General features: G+C 38.3%; 1 protein-coding gene across 3 annotated transcripts in view; it reads right to left on the reverse strand.

The window, feature by feature from the left end:
• dph6 (diphthamine biosynthesis 6) overlaps positions 1-21,948 on the reverse strand; it is a 197,351-nt gene that overhangs the window by 4,216 nt on the left and 171,187 nt on the right. For 2 of the 3 annotated variants that reach the window (XR_009825261.1, XR_009825262.1), the window contains exons 14-15: positions 14,699-15,086; positions 5,739-5,939 (exon numbers count right to left, since the gene is read on the reverse strand). Coding sequence is in view for 1 of the 3 variants with exons in the window: in XM_062041427.1 (XP_061897411.1) it covers positions 5,821-5,939; positions 14,699-15,086 (507 nt within the window). In the remaining 2 variants the exon portion in view is untranslated. Of the gene's footprint in view, positions 1-1,876; positions 5,940-14,698; positions 15,087-21,948 lie in introns of those variants that run through there. The other variant, XM_062041427.1, reaches the window with a different exon arrangement.

Raw genomic sequence — 21,948 nt, forward strand, 5'->3', positions numbered from 1 at the left:
GGTGTCCAAACTTTTTCCACTGAGGGCCGTACACGGAAAAATTTAAGCATGCGGGGGCCATTTTGATATTTTTCATTTTCAAACCTTAACAAAATATGTGGATTTTTGTTTTTAACCTTTAGGGCTCCCGGGGACTATAAAGGGTCTCAGTCATTAAACTGTTAAAAATAAGTCAAATTATTATTATTTTTTATTTTAACGCTTACAGTAAATCTCTATATCAACTTGAGGTTGATATAAAGTAAAAAAAAAAAAAGGTTTTCTGTCAAAGACAACTTTGTTTTTTATAGTAAAACTGAAATATGCAGTATTTAGTAATTAGAGCTTTAAAAGATCAATAATGCAGGACACCATTGATTTTAATTATTTAATATTTTTGAATAATCACAGTGAAAAGTTAAATAAAATCCTACTAAATATATTTGGGATCCAAAAGGTGCCCTACTCATAAAGTGATACATTTTTATTAGTTTTTTTTTTACTTTTAACACTTAAATTACGAGATCAACTTCAGATATATCTGTCGATTTTACGTTTGAACTATTATTCTGTTTGTTGTATGCTCTTTTGTTGAATAAAACTTTGATGTTTTTATATGGCAACCACACAATATACAGTATGCAATATTTTTTCCACATAAAACATTTTAAAGTGATATTTTTTAACTAATAATTCATTATAACATAGATTTTTAGTCTTTTTTTTTTTTTAGCAATGGCAAAAAAAAGACAAATAAACAAAGACAAAAGAAAAAAAACAGCCTGCATGGCAGCTTTGTGTCAACATTGCAACTTTTTCTTTTTAGATTTCACCTCATTCCACTTTTTTAAAATGTTTTTTCAAATTTTTGCAATATTATAAATTTTGCAATTTTTGCAGAATGTGTGGCGGGCCGGTAAACAATTAGCTGCGGGCCGCAAATGGCCCCCGGGCCGCACTTTGGACACCCCTGGGCTAGACGTATAAGATTTCAGGGGATTTAGCGATTAGGAGTGACAGATTGTTTGGTAAACGTATAGCATGTTCTATATGTTATAGTTATTTGAATGACTCTTACCATAATATGTTACGTTAACATACCAGGCACGTTCTCAGTTGGTTATTTATGCCTCATATAACGTACACTTATTCAGCCTGTTGTTCACTATTCTTTATTTATTTTAAATTGCCTTTCAAATGTCTATTCTTGGTGTTGGGTTTTATCAAATACATTTCCCCAAAAATGCGACTTATACTCCAGTGCGACTTATATATGTTTTTTCCCTTCTTTTATGCATTTTCGGCCGGAAATTATACTCCGAAAAATACAGTATGTTGAGCCAGTAGTTGGCAATGTCAACAACGGAAAAAAAACAACCTCCAGATTGATCCAAAATTGTCCTTTAAAAAGCCTTCGGCTATTAAGTACACTGCAAAAAGTCAAGAACAAAAGAACAAAAAAAAATACAAAAATGAGGGGTATTTTACTTGAAATAAGCAACATTATCTGCCAATAGAACAAGAAAATTCGGCTTGTCAAGACTTTCCAAAACAAGTAAAATTAGCTAACCTCAATGAACCCAAAAATACCTTAAAATAAGTATATTCTCACTAATAACAAGTGCACTTTTCTTGGTAGGAAAAAAAAATCGACCTTTTTGCTCAATATGTTGAAAAATATTCTTAAATTAGTGTACAGCTCTGGTAATGGGTACATTCGCACCCACCTGCACAAATGTACTTCAAAATGTAACAATCAAAATAAATATGACTTTTTTTTATTGTTTACTAGGGCATGAATTAATAAGTACAGACCCAACTGCTTGGCATCTCTGCATGTCGCACCTCCTCCAGTGCACTTCGAGGTCAGCTGCAGGGTCGTCAGCTGGTGCCACCGTTCACTGATGTTTTCACATATATAATATGCATTAGTTTGACCATTTCAAATCAACGCTAATAAAAAGGAGATGCTTGGAAACAGCATAAAAATGCCCCAAAAACTTGGAAAAATGCATTTCATAGCGTTACTTTTTGGTGTAATTGTGTATTTATGTATTACTAAATTTAAATAGGTATTGATCAATCTTTAAGCTGTGTGTATTTGATTTCAGTTTGCTTTTGACATCTTATTTAGAATTGTAGTGGAAACTTTTACAACCTTGTGTTGCGCTCATGATGGCGTAACCAAACTAGATTATTTTGAATATTTATTCCCTTTTTTGACATTAGTATATTTCAATATACGGTACTGTGTTTTATGCTTTTTTTCTTTTTGGAACATGTACTATACATATAATACAATAAAGTTCCATATAAAATTATGTTTCTAGCAATACTTTAATTTTGCCTTTGAAAGTAACACTCCAATGTCCATTAGTGGAGCTGTACACATGAAGTAAATGCTAGTGTCATTATCTTGACATAATGATATGCGCTCGGCATCATGATTTTTTTTTCATGCTTGAAGAAATTATTACTTTAAAAACATAGTTTTATACTTGTGAGTGTTGATGACACAGCTTTGCATCAGTTGATATTCTAGTTTCAAGCATGTTTTACTCAATATAGGTCATCAAATCTCAGCAACAAGCTGTAATATCTTACTGCGATCATTTAGGACCAAAACCCTTAAAACAAGTAAAACACTCTAACATAAAATCTGCTTAGTGAAAAGAATTATCTTATCAGACAGAAAATAAGCAAATATCACCCTTATTTGAGATATTTAATCTTGCTTAGATTTCAGTTTTTGCAGTGTACGACACTTTGTGGTAAAGAGTTGAACCAAGCAGTGTTAAGGTTCACCGTTTGTTGTGACTGTTGGCTTATTATTCGGAAAAAACAACTTTCACTGTGAGACATGTTCTCATTTCACTGTCCAATGTTAAAAAAGTCACAACAACAAACGTCTAGCACCATTTTCTGCTGAAAGCAGCTTTTCGAGGCCGGTTCCACTGTGCGGTAAAGACTTAGCCCCGGCTAAAGTTATCCAGGGTAAATCCCACCTAACCTTATCCGTGTCCACACACACACAATGGTCGTTTATTATTATTATTAGTTTAAGGAGTTATCCGGCTTAATGTACACAGGGCCTTAGCTCGGCTCAGCAAAAAACACAACATATTGAATGGATCAGATAACACACCAATAAAACTAATAATAAGCAACAACTACTGTATTGACGTCTCAGTATCTTTAATAAAGAGATACATTTTATCCAGGAGGAGACTGAGGCCAGCGAGAAAGTGGAGCGCTTGTCCAATTCAATAATGTGGAAAAAAATAGCTGTGTTCTGAACAGACTTAATATATCTGTGGCAGGTGGGGAAACTATGAATCCACATGTTCCTGATCTCTACGACCCAATTTATCCAATATGAGACTTAGGAGTATACAAAACTGCAGCAAGCAAATGGTGTTAGCAGGTTAATTTCTATATGTGTGACATCAAATGGTCAACGTAACAAGACAGCGATTGCACACCCAGTGAGAGATTGTATCACCTCCGGAAGTTGTTCGTAGAAACCCTGGTTCATAGAAATCTGTCTAGTACCAAGCAAAGAAGATGCTGGGCAGGAGGAAGGAAACATTGGTCTCTGAGGACTTGGCTTAAGGTTTGGAAGGATGCGGGACTGAAAGGAACTATGACGCAAAGGAGCAGAAGAAATTCACCAAGGACAAAGGAAGTTGGGGACTGACTTCCTAAACAAGGCCGTGAAACATCATGTGCTAGGAACTCCACTTTGGACCTTGACAAAGAGCTCTAAAGGACTGGTCGGTTTTATGCCTGTGGAATATCTAACTCTGTCTTCGTAAAAAGACTATTATAGGGTTGTTGTTTCTCTCTAGACCAGTGGTCTCTTAACCTGGATTCGATCGAACCCAAGGGCTTCGATGAGTCGACCTCAGGGGTACGGCGGAGGTCAAGACACACCCGACTCATCGTGTAAAATGTTAAGAATAATTATGTATATATTATCATCATAACTTTATGCGTAAGGGCCGTTGCTATAAATTATTGTCAACTGTGCTGAAGTGGTATTTTTGTATCTGTGCAAGCTGGCAATCCAAAAGATTGCCAGTCGTCTTTATCAGTGTTGTGTCCAGACTCGGCCGGCTGACGGCCAAGGCCGAACACCGCCGTGACGCAGACAGAGCAGAGACAAGGCGATATGACCCGCGTCAACTCATTTTAATTTATTCTATAATCATATATTGTGTCTAACTGGAGTTGTCGAGATTACCCCCTTCCCTCAGCGACAGCTTCAGTGATGTAACAGGGACCTTCCAAATAAATAGAGGAGGCACGCGGGCTTGACTTTTAGAACGTAGTTTGGATCTGTAACTAGAATACAGCCCAAAACACGTGTGTCTTCGTGAGCTAAATTAAACTCTGTCTCTGCATGATTCCTTGCTTCTTGTCTGATTATTAGATGTCATCAGTGTTTGAAGCTGACATAAATAAAATGATACCCCCAAACAATGTTCCCTCTAATTTGCAGGTGTGTAATTTGTTGTGGTTCACGCACGGTTCATTTTGTGCACCAGTAAAAAAACATATAACTTTGTCTTGAATTTGAAAAAAACAAAACATTTTATTTTTCACTAAAGAAGGGTTCGGTGAATGCGCATATGAAACTGGTGGGGTTCGGTACCCCCAACAAGGTTAAGAACCACTGGTCTAGACACTTCGTAAGACTTTCTTTTCCTAAGAAGTCCTCCAGACTGAAGTAGAACCATAGCACCATTGGGTAAATCGATGGATCCATCCATCCATTTTCTACCGTTTGTCCCTTATGGGGTCGCGGGGGGTGCTGGAGCCTATCTCAGCTGCATTCGGGCGGAAGGCGGGGTACACCCTGGACAAGTCGCCACCTCATCACAGGGCCAATACAGATAGACCGGGGGTCGGCAACCCGCGCTCTTTAGCGCCGCCCTAGTGGCTCTCTGGAGATTTTTCAAAAATGTATGAAGAATGGAAAAAGATGAGGGGGAAAAATCAATTTTTTTGTTTTAGTATGGTTTCTGTAGGAGGACAAACATGACACAAACCTCCCTAATTGTTATAAATCACACTGTTTATATTAAACATGCTTCACTGATTCGAGTATTTGGCGAGCGCCGTTTTGTCCTACTTATTTTGGCGGTCCTTGAACTCACCGTATAGTTTGTTTACATGTATAACTTGCTCCGACTTTCTAGGACGTGTTTTATGCCACTTCTTTTTCTGTCTCATTTTGTCCACCAAACTTTTAACGTCGTGCGTGAATGCACAAAGGTGAGTTTTGTTGATGTTATTGACTTGTGTGGAGTGATAATCAGACATATTTGGTCACTGCATGACTGCAAGCTAATCGATGCTAACATGCTATTTAGGCTAGCGATATGTACATATTGCATCATTATGCCTCATTTGTAGCTATATTTGAGGTCATTTAGTTTCCTTTAAGTCCTCTTAATTAAATGTATATCTCATGACACATGTAATATGGCTTTTAATTTTTTGCGGCTCCAGACAGATTTTTTTTTGTATTTTTGGTCCAATATGGCTCTTTCAACATTTTGGGTTGCCGACCCCTGAGATAGACAGACAACATTCACACTCACATTCACACACTAGGGCCAATTTAGTGTTGCCAATCAACCTATCCCCAGGTGCATGTTTTTGGCGGTGGGAGGAAGCCGGAGTACCCGGAGGGAACCTACGCAGTCACGGGGAGAACATGCAAACTTAAATCGATGGATTCTAGGCCCAAATACCAAGATCACAGTGTGGTTTGGATCATCATGTTGTTCAAGAGTCAGCCCCCTGTGACAGAACTGTGGATCCTGGCTGTGCTTCTCATGCGCTGAGCCAACAGGACAGATGGAGGATGAGGCAGTCAGGCAAGTCCACAACTGGAACCAAGGCAACAGCGGGACTGGACTCTCCTAGAGACTTTTTCAAGGTGTCTTCAAGGCCTGGTGAGGAGAGATTGCGGAGAGTAAGAAGGTGACATTAGAGCGGTACATCTGCCTACAGAGCACTCCCAGAGGGGCTTCACTTAACCTCTGACCAGGAGGTTATTTACAAATGATTGATATTCTTTAATCAGTGCAATGTTAGGAAGGGTTCAATTCCGAGTCCGCCATTAGGTGTGTGAACACGTTTCTTTGGAGGGGAGGAAGAGGTCCTGTTGTGCTGCCGATCATTTTTACAAGCCCTCACAGTTGTTGTTGGTGCAGCCGGACTACAGATGGACAACGGACATGTGAGAATTCACACGGCCCCCGTCTTGATGACAGCCTGTCTGTTAGTGGAAGTCTGTTGGGATACCTTTGTACGCTAATTGGTCACAAGTGGACCTGTCTCAGACACGTAAGGTAGTGGATGGACAATTGGCAAGGTTTCTTTCATAGACTATAGGGAAAATAATGGCCAGTTCATCTTTTGTTGTTTTCTAATTAATCTCTCTCTGAATGTTCTGAACGATGTTTCCATGCCAGTGTTGTATTAGTAGTCTGATTGAAACAGATCAACATGCAATGTCATGTGTCAGCTCCATCTAGTGGATCTTGCTGGCCCCTATGCAGGTAATCTATAATGGTTCAAATAAATTAACAGCGCTATGGCGACGTTGTTATACTGGCCGGAAATGCATAATAAAGAAGGAAAAAAACATATATAAGTCGCACTGGAGTATAAGTCGCATTTTTGGGGGAAATTTATTTGATAAAACCCAACACCAAGAATAGACATTTGAAAGGCAATCTAAAATAAATAAAGAATAGTGAACAACAGGCTGAATAAGTGTACGTTATATGACGCATAAATAACCAACTGAGAACGTGCCTGGTATGTTAACGTAACATATTATGGTAAGAGTCATTCAAATAACTATAACATATAGAACATGCTATACGTTTACCAAACAATCTGTCACTCCTAATCGCTAAATCCCATGAAATCTTATACATCTAGTCTCTTACGTGAATGAGCTAAATAATATTATTTGATATTTTACGGTAATGTGTTAATAATTTCACACATAAGTCCATATTTGCCAACCCTCCCGGATTTTCCGGGAGACTCCCGGAATTCAGCGCCTCTCCCGAAAACCTCCTGGAAGAAATTTTCTCCCGAAAATCTCCCGGAATTCAGCCGGATCTGGAGGCCACGCCCCCTCCAGCTCCATGCAGACCTGAGTGGGGACAGCGGCGACAGTCTGTTTTCACGTCTGCTTTCCCACAATATAAACAGCGTGCCTGTCCAATCACGTTATAACTGTAGAATGATCGAGGGCGAGTTCTTGGTTTCTTATGTGGGTTTATTGTTAGGCAGTTTCATTAACGTCCTCCCAGCGCGGTAACAACACACAACAACAGCAGTCACGTTTTCGTCTACCGTAAAGCAGTTTGTCTGCCGTAAACAGCAATGTTGTGACACTCTTAAACAGGACAATACTGCCATCTACTGGATAGCCTCCAGAACACTGAAATTCAAGTATTTATTTTATTTATATGTATAATAAAATAAATAAATATATATATATATATATATAGCTAGAATTCACTGAAAGTCAAGTATTTCATACATATCGTATTTCCTTGAATTGGCGCAGGGAATATAGTATTCGCACGTCTAGAATTACTGCCGGGTCAAACTCGTTTCTCAAAATAATTAACGCATGCTTGGCCTTATCGCCGGTTCATTATTAACGCCGGACCAAATTCGTTTCGCAAAATATTAATTTTATTATCGCATGTCTATAATTTTCGCCGGGTCAAACTCGTTTCGCAAAATATTTAGCATATGGCTAGAACTTCCACCGGGTCAAATTCGTTACGTCACGAGTGACGCTTTACCTGTCCTCATTTTCAAAATGGAGGAAGCTGCTTTCAGTAGTTAGCAATCGCACAAAGGAAAAAAGATAAAGAGCTATTCAGTAGGATTTAAGGTCCAAGCTATTGAATACTGGTACAGTATGCTAAAAAGAACAGTAAGCAGCTATGTTTTATTAATATACCGTAGCTGCGTGTGTCAAATACTGTATGAGTCATTAAACCTCCTGGTGGTAGAGGGCGCTGCCGCGCTAGTGATCCTTCTTGCGACTTCCGGTACTGCAGAAGAAGTGACAACACGCAGCAAGAGATTTTTTTTTCTTTTTTTTCTCTCGCCTGAACTTTTACTTTTAACATGGAGGATTACATACCGGTATCTAAAATAAAACAGTTTTCTAAACTGGACTTTCAATCGAAGCAGGAGGTAATAATTAAAAGAATATCTCCATCGAGACAGAGAGACTTTTAAAACTGAAGAAAGAAAATAATGAAGACTTCTATAACCAAGCTATCGATGCTTTTGGTCAGATGGAGCTGCAAATGGACTCCATTTATAAGTACAGGTAAGACCATAATAACGTTTTTTTAATTAAATGTGCTTTTCATGATGGTATGCTTACATCACACTCAAAGCGCACGCCTAAATTTACCGCATTCGTTTTGGTAAACGCCGGAGTGAGAAGAGGTTTTAAAATAATTACCGCATGCATGGCCATCCCGCTGGCTTCCGGTAAACGCCGGAGTGACAGGAGGTTTTAAATTAATTAACGCCCCTGCGGCTATTCAAGGAAATACGGTATATATAGATATATATATGAAATATATATGAAATACTCGAGTTGATGAATTCTAGCTGTAAATATACTCCTCCCCTCTTAACCACGCCCCCCGCCCCACCCCACCCCCCACCCCCCACCTCCCGGAATCGGAGGTCTCAAGGTTGGCAAGTATGCATATGTCGCTCCTGAGTATAAGTCGCACCCCCGGCCAAACTATGAAAAAAACTGCGACTTATAGTCCGTAAAATACGGAAAATATTACGTGTTATGTAAAAAAAAAAAAAAAAGTGCAGTTCCCCTTTAAAAACAAATCCTGTCATGTTAGGAATTAACTGGCACACAAACATGCAAAGCCAAGCAGAAATAAATAAATAGTCCAGGCCTGTAGCTAAAAGGGATATTAGTGTTATTAATCAGCAATATTATCTGGGCTCATTGGGTTTTGTAAGGAGTGGCCAAGGCCCTGTAGCAGTGTGATTTTTTGTTGAGCTACACTGACTTCCAAATGGTTCAAATTAGTCATTTGAACTGGCGATTAGCAAGTATTGTCCAATGAACATTCATTTACTGCGAAGGGGGGGGATGATGAAATATGCTAAAAGGCACAGAATAAAGTCTTTTGCTTTCATTTTGATGCAATTTCCGTCAAACAATGTAATGTATTTCTGTGCATTTATACTAATACAGAATTGCTGCCCTCGTGTAAAAGTTAAGCCTTTAGTTGCAGGGGGGCCTGTCTGCAGTCCGAGAGGAGGGCTTTGGATCGGAAGTAACAAGCTGAGACAAGATGTTTAAAGGTTTCATTGGCAGCATATGTCACGTCGATCAGCTGTGAATCCTCACGCAAATAATGTAAAGGGGGAGGTCTCGCCAACGCCAGAGGTGTTACTTTTCCCTCCTTTTTGACTTTTCGGATTCATCACCCAATGAAGAACGGGGCTGTGACCCATAAAGACGCCCGCGGGCGAGGTTCCGGAAGGTGGGGGTTTCGCTTGTGCGTGCGAGCGAGCGAATTCCAGCTCTTACACGATGAGTCAGGATGTGCGGTTTCAGGGGAAGCGGACGTCAACGTTCTCCCGATTCGACTATTTGAATCACCAATATATGGGTCATTCTTAACACTAATTGGATTTGTGTTTTTATATTTTACTTTATAAAAGCCTTGATCACCTCTATGGCATGATGTAGAGCAGGAGTGTCCAAAGTGCGGCCCGGGGGCCATTTGTGGCCCGCAGGTCATTTTTTAACGGCCCCACGGCACATTTTAAAAATACGATTGAAAACAATTAAAAACATGATAAGTGGTATAAAAGAGCAAACAGGTGAAATGTAACAAGAAAATGTCGCAATGTATACTCTAATAACACAAAGCTGCATGCAGGCTATTTTTTTCTTTAATGTCATTATGAATTATTGACCTATTAAAGGATCCAATTACGTCACATCTGAGATATTTTGGGGGAAAATGTTGCATATTTTGTGTTAGCCATTTAAGAAACTGAGCTGTTTTTTATAAAGAAGGACCTAAAACGAACAAATGAAAAACATAAAGAACAATAAAACTTATAATTGACGGATAGATCTGAAGTTGATCTCGAGATTATTGTGTTAAAAGTAAGCAGTATAAAAAAAATACAATTTATTTTTTAACACTATAATTATTTGGATCCCCAATAATTTGAGTGTGATTTGTTTTTAAGTGTCATTGCTCAAAAAATAATAATGAATTAAAATCAATGTTGTTATGAGTTATTGACCTTTTTAAGGCTCCAATTATTATATAATCTCAAATATTCCACTTAAATATGTGAAAATATTGCATATTTTGTATTTTTTCCATAAAAAAACTGGGTTTTCTTTGACAACAAGAGCATACAACTTAAATCTTTAAAAGCGTTATATTGACAGATAGACCTATTGTTGATCTAGAGATTTAAAACTTGAATAATAATACAAATAATAATACTGAATAATGACACATTTTTAATATTTTTTTTGACCAAAACCCGTTGGGGTCCCCGGGATCAAGCCTGAGTGGAGGCCTAAATGTATATTTTTTTATACATATATCGTATTGGCTTTTAAAATAAAAAATATCAAAATGGCCCCCGCTTGCTTTGATTTTTCAGAATGCGGCCCTCAGTGGAAAAAGTTTGGACACCCCTGACGTAGAAGATACATGTATGCATACACGCCTCCACAGCTTACCAATTTGGTCCCGTTGACTGATTATGACCATATCCTTTGATAAACTAATTATAATATATTAAAATATCAATACAGTGGATATTTGCACATATTTGCAATTCAGCAATCGCAAACATGCATGTTTGAGATTTTTGGTTAAAAACCTTTTATTGTTCTTTAGATAAGCCTTTTGTTCCGGGAGAAAACTTGTCATCCACCCTAAATCAATATCAATTAACAAAAAAAGTGATAAATCCTTCCCATTACTTGCATTATGAGCACATTTTCGATATACAGTCGTGGTCAAAAGTTTACATACACTTGTAAAGGACATAATGCCAATCATTTCTACATCTCTTATTTTTTTGTGATAGAGTGATTGGAGCACATACTTGTTGGTCACAAAAAACATTCATGAAGTTTGGTTCTTTTATGAATTTATTATGGGTCTACTGAAAATGTGACCAAATCTGCTGGGTCAAAAGTATACATACAGCAATGTTAATATTTGGTTACATGTCCCTTGGCAAGTTTCACTGCAATAAGGCGCTTTTGGTAGCCATCCACAAGCTTCTGCTTGAATTTTTGACCACTCCTCTTGACAAAATTGGTGCAGTTCAGCTAAATTTGTTGGTTTACTGACATGGACTTGTTTCTTCAGCATTGTCCACATGTTTAAGTCAGGACTTTGGGAAGGCCATTCTAAAACCTTAATTCTAGCCTGATTTAGCCATTCCTTTACCACTTTTGACGTGTGTTTGGGGTCATTGTCCTGTTGGAACACCCAACTGCGCCCAAGACCCAACCTCCGGGCTGATGATTTTAGGTTGTCCTGAAGAATTTGGAGGTAATCCTCCTTTTTCATTGTCCCATTTAAAGCACCAGTTCCATTGGCAGCAAAACAGGCCCAGAGCATAATACTACCACCACCATGCTTGACGGTAGGCATGGTGTTCCTGGGATTAAAGGCCTCACCTTTTCTCCTCCAAACATATTGCTGGGTATTGTGGCCAAACAGCTAAATTTTTGTTTCATTTGACATCACATGGACAAAGATAAGACCTTCTGGAGGAAAGTACTGTGGTCAGAGCTGCACCAATTTTGTCAAGAGGAGTGGTCAAACATTCAACCAAAAGCTTGTGGATGGCTACCAAAAGCACCTTATTGCAGTGAAACTTGCCAAGGGACATGTAACTGTCATGATCCGTGGCCCGGATCATGTTTTGGTATTTTCGATCAGTTTTGGACTCCCTCAGTTCCTGTTTTGTGCACCCTTGAGTTTGTTTTAGTTACCATGGCTGCTTATTATTTTCACCTGCCTCTGATTGGTGTTCAGGACGCTCACCTGTTCCCCGAGCACTAATCAGAGGCATTATTTAACACGCAGCCCTTTGGTTTGCTTCCTGTTTTTTTTGTATGTGTTATGATTTACGAAGATTAAATCATACCCTACCTTCACGCTTTGTCCGGAGTTGTCCGTCTGCATCCTGGGAGAACGACCCTGCATAAAGATGCGACCACCGCGTGACAGTAACCAAATATTAACATTGCTGTATGTATACTTTTGACCCAGCAGATTTGGTCACATTTTCAGTAGACCCATAATAAATTCATAAAAGAACCAAACTTCATGAATGTTTTTTGTGACCAACAAGTATCCAATCACTCTATCACAAAAAAATAAGAGTTGTAGAAATCATTGGAAACTCAAGACAGCCATGACATTATGTTCTTTACAAGTGTATGTAAACTTTTGACCACGACTGTACATTACTATAATCCTAACATATTGTAATGTTTTATTCATAAAAAAGTCCTAAATCTAAACAATCATCACATTATGGATGCTGGAAGACAGGTCAGCTATTTTGGTTTACACGGGCCATTTTTCAGGAATTTAAAACTATTTCCTAAATAAGTTACTGGGTATCAGTCTGGAGAAGTAGGCTCCTGTGATAGTGTTTCTGCACCTGGCTCCTCTGTACTCAGTCATGCATTCATCTGTGTGCCTGCATGTGATTGATGCATTTCTCTTACATATAAAAAGTGCTTTAGAAATAAAGTTTGAGTTGATTACATTTTCAGGGGTCGAACTAAAAAATGAACAAACACAGATGGGCAAATGTAGCTTTCTGGTAATGACAAAGTTGCTCATAAGAACCCATTAGGGAAAAAAATAATATTTTTCTAGTTGTCTGACTCTACAAGTTGGAGTTTGTGACTAGCAATTAGGGATGCACCATTTTTTTTTTAACAAATACCGATAACTTCCCACCTCTCAAGACCGATACTTGATAAGTTATTTAAATCTATTATAGGGATGTTCCGATCAGGGTTGAGTGAGATCGGCCAAGACCAATACCGATCACATGTATTAACTGTAAAATTTCCAATGTACATATGACAGTTTAACAATATCAACACAATATGTTAACTAGTTCCTTATTATCTTTTATTACATTCAATTGTTTGGGCAAAACAAAGTCAAAATTACACAATAACTAATCAAACTACTACTCTTTTAAATATTTGGGTTTCTGCACTCAAAGTCCTCCTGTGTCTAGGGAATTATTTATTGAGTTTGTGAACATTGACAAAAACAACAGCAATTATTTTTGAGAAAATAAAAATATCAATCTAATCACCCAAGTATCGCTCATATAATGATACTACCCTTGATATAGACACCGCCAATTTATGGATTAAAGCGCCCTTCTCTTACTGTTAATATCTGCTTTCTTTATGCTGTAGCTTCCAGCTACACTTCCTAAACCCTACTAAGCATTTATTTCTTGTATTGTTTCAAGCTATTTTAGTAAGTAGCATGCCTGCTCTTGGCTTGCTTATTTGTGTGTAACACGTTTAGCCTTGTCCTCCAGTGATAATACTACCTGATAACGATACGTACGATCCTAAGAATCAGTCAGGTGACCAACATTATATACAGGGGCCGATCGGCTTTTTGTGATCGCCATTCAAATGCAATAATCGGCAATGGCCGATCCCTTACAGTATTTTCGTGCCTATAGACCACTTTTTTTTCCAACGCTTTGAGTCCTGTGGCTTATAAAATAGTATGGCTAATTTATGGATTTTTCTTTGCTAACGGCCATAATGTTTTGGATGCAAAAAATTAGTTTTCACGGAACACTGACAGAGACACTGAAAAGGTGTGTTATTGCTTGTGCTATGGCTTTTGGTCGAGTTCGCTCACTGCAGGTGATAATGGTTGATAATGTACTTCTGGTTTTGTTCCTTGAACTGGAAGTATTCATCCATAGCGTTTCTGCTCAAAAATATTGACTCCAATCAATGTTTTTAAGTTTTATCATATAACTAAAACAATTCAAAGTTACTAAACCGTCCCATGTGTGACGTTACCATGCATATTTGTACGTGCTATCGTAACGTAATGAAGTTAGCGTCGTGAGCATTAGCACACATGCTAATTTTATGCTACGTTTGCAAGTGTCTGTGTTAGTGTTATTAAGTTACAATGGCATTCTTTTTGTATTGTTTCGGTTTCGTGAATTCACCAAAGCGTCACCGTGGAGTTATTGATTCTGTTTAGCTGATTGGAAAGCTAGGTTCTGCAGCTAGTGGGTCCATGACCATGACTTCTGTTTTGTTTGATCAGCCGTTTTACTGCCGTGTGACAGGAACTGTTTGAAAACAATTGAGGTATGCAAATAAACATTTACAATATATTTCGTACCTGTATATATCTGCGGCTTATAGCCCGGTGAGTCTAATATATGGACAAATATTTATTTATTCTCGAATTTGGTGGTTGTAGTTCTCCATATCCCAGATAATTAATTTTGAAATTTTGATTTAACGGTTGTTTGTGCACACCTTTATTTACCACTGGCTTTGGGGTAGCTTCTTTAGCAGCAGGTGTGTGTGTGTGTGTGTGTGTGTTCACAGGCTAACCTTCAACAACCCGCCAGCCCAGCAAGTGGCCGCACTTGTAGAACACCCGTGCGCAAAGTGGCACCAGCAAGGCCTCGGTCTTCTTCAGGGCTTTGGCAAAAGCCGAGGCGATGGCTTCGGTGACCTCCCTGGCGTCTGCGCCGATCTCGGGGTCGAGCACGGACAGGCGGAGGGACAGGGAAGCGCCGCATCGGTCAGCAGACGTCAAAGTGTGACACTCTATGTGGCCGAAACCCAGCTTTGTGGTCACGTGACAGGAAGTCCTTAAGCTGGGGTCATCGTGTATGGCTGTGACGTGGAGCTCGACGGCAGCACTTTTGGGTAAAGCAGGTACTACAACCAGCACCAGTGATGGAGCAGGTTTACTGTCAGGCCCTATAATCAGATCCTGCGAGGCAGAAAAATGGGATACAAATAATGAATTATAACACTGCAACCTTTCTGAAACAAATTCACTTATTTATTTATTGCAGACAATTTCCTTCAATAGACAAATTATCGTATTCCTTCAGAAATAGCAATGTTTTTAGTAACATTTAACCGTGTTAACCATCCATCCATTTGCTACCGCTTGTTCCTTTCGGGGTGGCGGGGGTTGCTGGAGCCTATCTCAGCTGCATTCGGCAGGAAGGCGGGGTACACCCTGGACAAGTCGCCACCTCATCACAGGGCCAACACATATAGACAGACAACATTCACACTCACATTCACACACTAGGGCCAATTTAGTGTTGCCAATCAACCTATACCCAGGTGCATGTCTTTGGAGGTGGGAGGAAGCCGGAGTACCCGGAGGGAACCCACGCAGTCATGGGGAGAACAGGCAAACTCCACACAGAAAGATCCCGAGCCCGGGATTGAACTCAGGACCTTCGTATTGTGAGACACATGCACTAACCCCTGTCACACTGTGCTGCCCACCCCCGTGTTAACCATAATTACCAAAATCCTTTCATTTTCTCAATATATATATATATATTTATATAAATATATATTAGGGGTGTAACGGTACACAACAATTTCGGTTCTGTACGTACCTCGGTTTAGAGGTCACGGTTCGGTTCATTTTCGGTACAGTAAGAAAACAACAAAATATCCATTTTTTGGTTATTTATTTACTAAATTTGTAAACAATGGCTTTATCCTTTTAACATTGGGAACATTATAATAATTCTGCCCACGCTAATCAACATTAAACTGCCTCAAGTTGTTGCTCAGATTAAATAAAATGACAAAACTTTTCTTCTAGATATAAAAAGTGCAACATTATACAGTTTCAAGTCAACTCATGATGCTTAATCTATTACAGCATTTGGGAAGCCTGTAGTTGATTTGTATTATGTAAATGTTATATTTTTATCAACATGTGATAGCAGGGACCCTGCCATTCAAACAAACAACAACAGACAGACAGAGCTTTGCTGCCCGTAACACACACACACACACACGCACACCGCAAAATGAGCTAACGTTACGCTAAAAACTAATTAACCTTCACCTCAAGCCAGGACTGCGAGCGAGCTGAGCTTCAGTTTATGTTTCTAGAAGGTCAACGGGCTCATAGTGATGTTACTAGTAGCTGACTGGGAGGTGTTTATTATCATTTGGGGAGAGTCCGCTGCCTGATGCTCACCTGCTAAACACCTATGTGCTCGACGCTGAAGCATTGACTACATGCGCTCTGAATACGCACTGCTGATTGGCTGTTACCGCTGTGTGTGTAACCAATCAGATGGTTGTGTGGGTGGGACAATGCTGGGTGCTGAGACAGAGGCAGAAGAAGCAAAGCAGCTTGTTAAGACTTTAGCTTAGAAACTCGTTTGGTACAACCCCGTACCGAACCGAAACCCCCGTACCGAAACGGTTCAATACAAATACACGTACAGTTACACCCCCTAATATATATATATATATATATATATATATATATATATATATATATATATATATATATATATATATATATATATATATATATATATATATATATATATATATATATATATATATATATCCCATACCATCACAGATGCTGGCTTTTCAACTTTGCGCCTATAACAATCCGGATGGTTCTTTTCCTCTTTGGTCCGGAGGACACGACGTCCACAGTTTCCAAAAACAATTCGAAATGTGGACTCGTCAGACCACAGAACACATCTCCACTTTGTATCAGTCCATCTTAGATGAGCTCAGGCCCAGCGAAGCCGACGGCGTTTCTGGGTGTTGTTGATAAACGGTTTTCGCCTTGCATAGGAGAGTTTTAACTTGCACTTACAGATGTAGCGACCAACTGTAGTTACTGACAGTGGGTTTCTGAAGTGTTCCTGATCCCATGTGGTGATTTCCTTTACACACTGATGTCGCTTGTTGATGCCGTACAGCCTGAGGGATCGAAGGTCACGGGCTTAGCTGCTTACGTGCAGTGATTTCTCCAGATTCTTTGAACCTTTTCAGCAAATTACGGACCGTAGAATGGTGAAATTCCGTGCAATAGCTGGTTGAGAAAGGTTTTTCTTAAAATGTTCAACAATTTGCTCACTCATTTGTTGACAAAGTGGTGACCCTCGCCCCATCCTTGTTTGTGAATGACTGAGCATTTCATGAGATCTACTTTTATACCCAATCATGGCACCCACCTGTTCCCAATTTGCCTGTTCACCTGTGGGATGTTCCAAATAAGTGTTTGATGAGCATTCCTCAACTTTATCAGTATTTATTGCCACCTTTCCCAACGTCTTTGTCACGTGTTGCTGGCATCAAATTCTAAAGTTAATGATTATTTGCAACAACAAAAAAAGTTTATCAATTTGAACATCAAATATGTTGTCTTTGTAGCATATTCAACTGAATATGGGTTGAAAAGGATTTGCAAATCATTGTATTCCGTTTATATTTACATCTAACACAATTTCCCAACTCGTATGGAAACGGGGTTTGTATATATAAATATTGATATATATATATATATATATATACATATATATTGACAGTTTAAAATGTGTCTTGAGTATTGTGTACAATGAGTAATTGGTTGCAATAAATAATATGGTTGTGTGGCCTGAATGCCCACAAATGACCAATTCCTTGTCCGATAATTGTGAAGCACGTTTGAAACTATTTGTCCGACCGACCGCAGGCACGCACGCACGCTCTCACACATTCACGCGGCCAAGATGCACTCTTTCCATGACAGCTGTGACAGGCTGTCCATTAGCGGCAGATTGTGAGGTGAGCGTTGTGTAATGATAGTGTGCAAACAATTGCAAAAGAATCCATAATGCTTTCAGCTAACCATAAACAAAAAACGCACAAGGGCGTCGCTAACGTGACAGCTCCCTTTTTTTACGCCGACTTTTTCACCTCTCCGGGAGGATCGTCCGCCGCGTCTTCTGAGCTGAAATCGCACCGGAGGACCGAGGACCATTAGCCGTAACAAAATGTCTTGGAGGACGGTGGCATCATCTGCTAATGGGACAAGAAATGCGTGTTTTATATAACCACCGTTTCAGGAGTCGATAGGGCAAAAACACTTAACCCCCTTTTTCAATTTGCTGGATCAATTTTCCTGCACTTACACCCCGAAGTCTGTAAGTGCAGAATAATAACAGGTTACTCGCCTTTTTAGTTTGATGTCAAGAAGGCCTCTTTGTCCTCTCTTCTGAGGTGACGCACCTTCAGATGAAACTTTCTCAAACTTAATGAATCGGTGTTATCAGCAGACTTTCAGCACCATAAAGTGACAGCACCCGTACGTGACCCACGCCTTGATAAATGTTATATTGGCACTTCTGGCGTCGGGCTAGGTAATTTTCCTGCAGGGGAGCGCTTGTCAATCGTGATTGAACAAAGAACAGCGAGGCTAAACAAGGAGAGAAGTGACAGGATTGAGAGGAGGGGGCAACGGTGGACTCTCTGCTCAGCCAAGCTTAAAGGCCACCCTGCAGGCCTGCGATACTGAGGGGGTTCCGAGCCAGCGCGGCGCTGCAGGACGTCCCCAAGACACGCCACTTGCTGACTTTTTAAACTGTCGGACAAGCTCACGTCAGGGCTTTCCGTGGTCTTTTATTCATGTGAGGGCGGGAGGGACGTTTAAACAGCAGCAAATGATGAAAAAATACTTTTTTTTCCTATCCAATCCAATCTAATCCACTTTATTTATATAGCACGTAATAATAATAATAATAATAGATTTTATTTGTAAAAAGCACTTTACGTTGAGCAACCTAAAAAAGTGCCACCGTGTTAAGAAAAAAAAGAAAAAGAAAATAGTAATAATAATACTAATAATAATAATAAAAGATAATAAAAAACAACATTGGAACAACAACATTTAAACAACAAAATGTTTCCAAAGTGCTGCCACAACAATATTAAAAACAATATTAAAATATTATTCTTAGCTCCACCAATGACTGAATAAAAACAAAACATAAATACATATAAAACCAATATAAAATAAATATGATTAAAAACGATTTTAAAGGGTAAAACCAATTAAAACAGTAAATAGAAATCAACATTTTAAAAACACATCCTACATCTACATCAGTGTTTTTCAACCACTGTGCCGTGAGATGTAGTCTTGTGTGCCGTGGGAGATGATGTCATTTCACCTAATTGGGTTAAAAATATTTTTTGCAAACCTGTAATTATAATCCGAAAATAAAGTGCCGTTGTCGAGTGTCTGCGTTGTCTAGAGCGCGGCAGAGTAACCGTGTTATACTCTTCCATTTCAGTAGGTGGTAAAAAGGTATCTAACGCTTAAACCAGGGGTGTCCAAACTTTTTCCACTGAGGGCCGCACACGGAAAAATTTAAGCATGCGGAGGCCATTTTGATATTTTTCATTTTCAAACCTTAACAAAATATATGGATTTTTTATTTTTTTTAACCTTTAGGGCTCCCGGGGACTATAAAGGGTCTCAGTCATTAAACTGTTAAAAATAAGTCAAATTATTATTATTATTTTTTATTTAACGCTTACAGTAAATCTGTATATCAACTTGAGGTTGATATAAAGTAAAAAAAAAAAAGGTTTTCTGTCAAAGACAGCTTTGTTTTTTATAGTAAAACTGAAATATGCAGTATTTAGTAATTAGAGCTTTAAAAGATCAATAATGCAGGACACCATTGATTTTAATTCTTTAATATTTTTGAGTAATCACAGTGAAAAGTTAAATAAAATCCTACTAAATATATTTGGGATCCAAAAGGTCCCCCACTCATAAAGTGATACATTTGTATTAGTTTTTTTTTACTTTTAACACTTAAATTACGAGATCAACTTCAGATATATCTGTCGATTTTACGTTTGAACTATTATTTTGTTTGTATTATGCTCTTTTGTCAAATAAAACTTTGATGTTTTTTTTATGGCAACCACACAATCAATATATGCACTATTTTTTCCACATAAAACATTTTAGAGTGATATTTTTTAAGTAATAATTCATTATAACAGATTTTTAGTCCAAACAAAATAAACAAAGACAAAAGAAAAAAAACAGCCTGCATGGCAGCTTTGTGTCAACATTGCAACTTTTTCTTGTTACATTTCACCTCATTCCACTTTTTTAAAATGTTTTTTTAAATTTTTGCAATATTATCAATTTTGCAATTTTTGCAGAAGGTGTGGCGGGCCGGTAAACAATTAGCTGCGGGCCGCAAATGGCCGTATGAACAACTTTAACACTGTTACAAATATGCGCCACACTGCGAACCCACACCAAACAAGAATGACAAACACAATTCGGGAGAACATCCGCACCGTAATACAACATAAACACAACAGAACAAATACCCAGAACCCCTTGCAGCACTAACTCTTCCGGGACGCTACAATATACACCGCCCCACCCCAACCCCGCCCACCTCAACCTCCTCATGCTCTCTCAGGGAGAGCATGTCCCAAATTCCAAGCTGCTGTTTTGAGGCATGTTAAAAAAAATAATACACTTTGGGACTTCAATAATAAATATGGCAGTGCCATGTTGGCACTTTTTTCCATAACTTGATTTGATTTATTTTGGAAAACCTTGTTACATTGTTTAATGCATCCAGCGGGGCATCACAACAAAATTAGGCATAATAATGTGTTAATTCCACGACGGTATATATCGGTATCGGTAATTAAGAGTTGGACAATATCGGAATATCGGATATCGGCAAAAAAGCCATTATCGGACATCTCTAGGGATGATGTTTGATAAGAAATTATCGAGTTTGAGCTCATTATCGAATCCTCTTATCGAACCGATTCCTTATCGATTCTCTTATCGAATCCAGATAGGTTGTTGTATATGGAAAAAAACACAATATTTGCTTTAACAAAAGCTCACTTTTATTTTATAAGAAAAAAAAAAAAAAAATAAATAAATAAATATTGACTGTTACCCCCTTAAAAAAAATTACAAACATTTTTTTTTGACTGTTGTTACCCAAAGTATATTAAGTGAGATTTTTCAGAAAAACAAATATATACAGTAACACAAAAACAACCCGTCTCTGTGATCACTATAGGTGTATAAATAATAATATAGTGTTAAATAAAATCAGTCCCTTGTATCGGTTGATATCGGTATCGGTAATTAAGAGTTGGACAATATCGGAATATCGGATATAGGCAAAAAAGCCATTATCGGACATCTCTAGGGATGATGTTTGATAAGAAATTATCGAGTTCGAGCTCATTATCGAATCCTCTTATCGAACCGATTCCTTATCGATTCTCTTATCGAATCCAGATAGGTTGTTGTATATGGAAAAAACCCACAATATTTGGTTTAACAAAAGCTCACTTTTATTTTATAAGAAAAAAATAAAATAAAATAAATAAATAAATATTGACTGTTACCCCCTTAAAAAATTTTTAAAAAATAGTTTTTTGACTGTTGTTACCCAAAGTATATTAAGTGGGATTTTTCAGAAAAACAAATATATACAGTAACACAAAAACAACCTGTCTCTGTGATCACTATAGGTGTATAAATAATAATATAGTGTTAAATAAAATCAGTCCCTTGTATCGGTTGATATCGGTATCGGTAATTAAGAGTTGGACAATATCGGAATATCGGATATAGGCAAAAAAGCCATTATCGGACATCTCTAGGGATGATGTTTGATAAGAAATTATCGAGTTCGAGCTCATTATCGAATCCTCTTATCGAACCGATTCCTTATCGATTCTCTTATCGAATCCAGATAGGTTGTTGTATATGGAAAAAAACACAATATTTGCTTTAACAAAAG

Source organism: Entelurus aequoreus, linkage group LG03, assembly GCF_033978785.1.
Source record: "Entelurus aequoreus isolate RoL-2023_Sb linkage group LG03, RoL_Eaeq_v1.1, whole genome shotgun sequence".
NCBI classification, from domain to species: Eukaryota; Metazoa; Chordata; class Actinopteri; order Syngnathiformes; family Syngnathidae; genus Entelurus; species Entelurus aequoreus.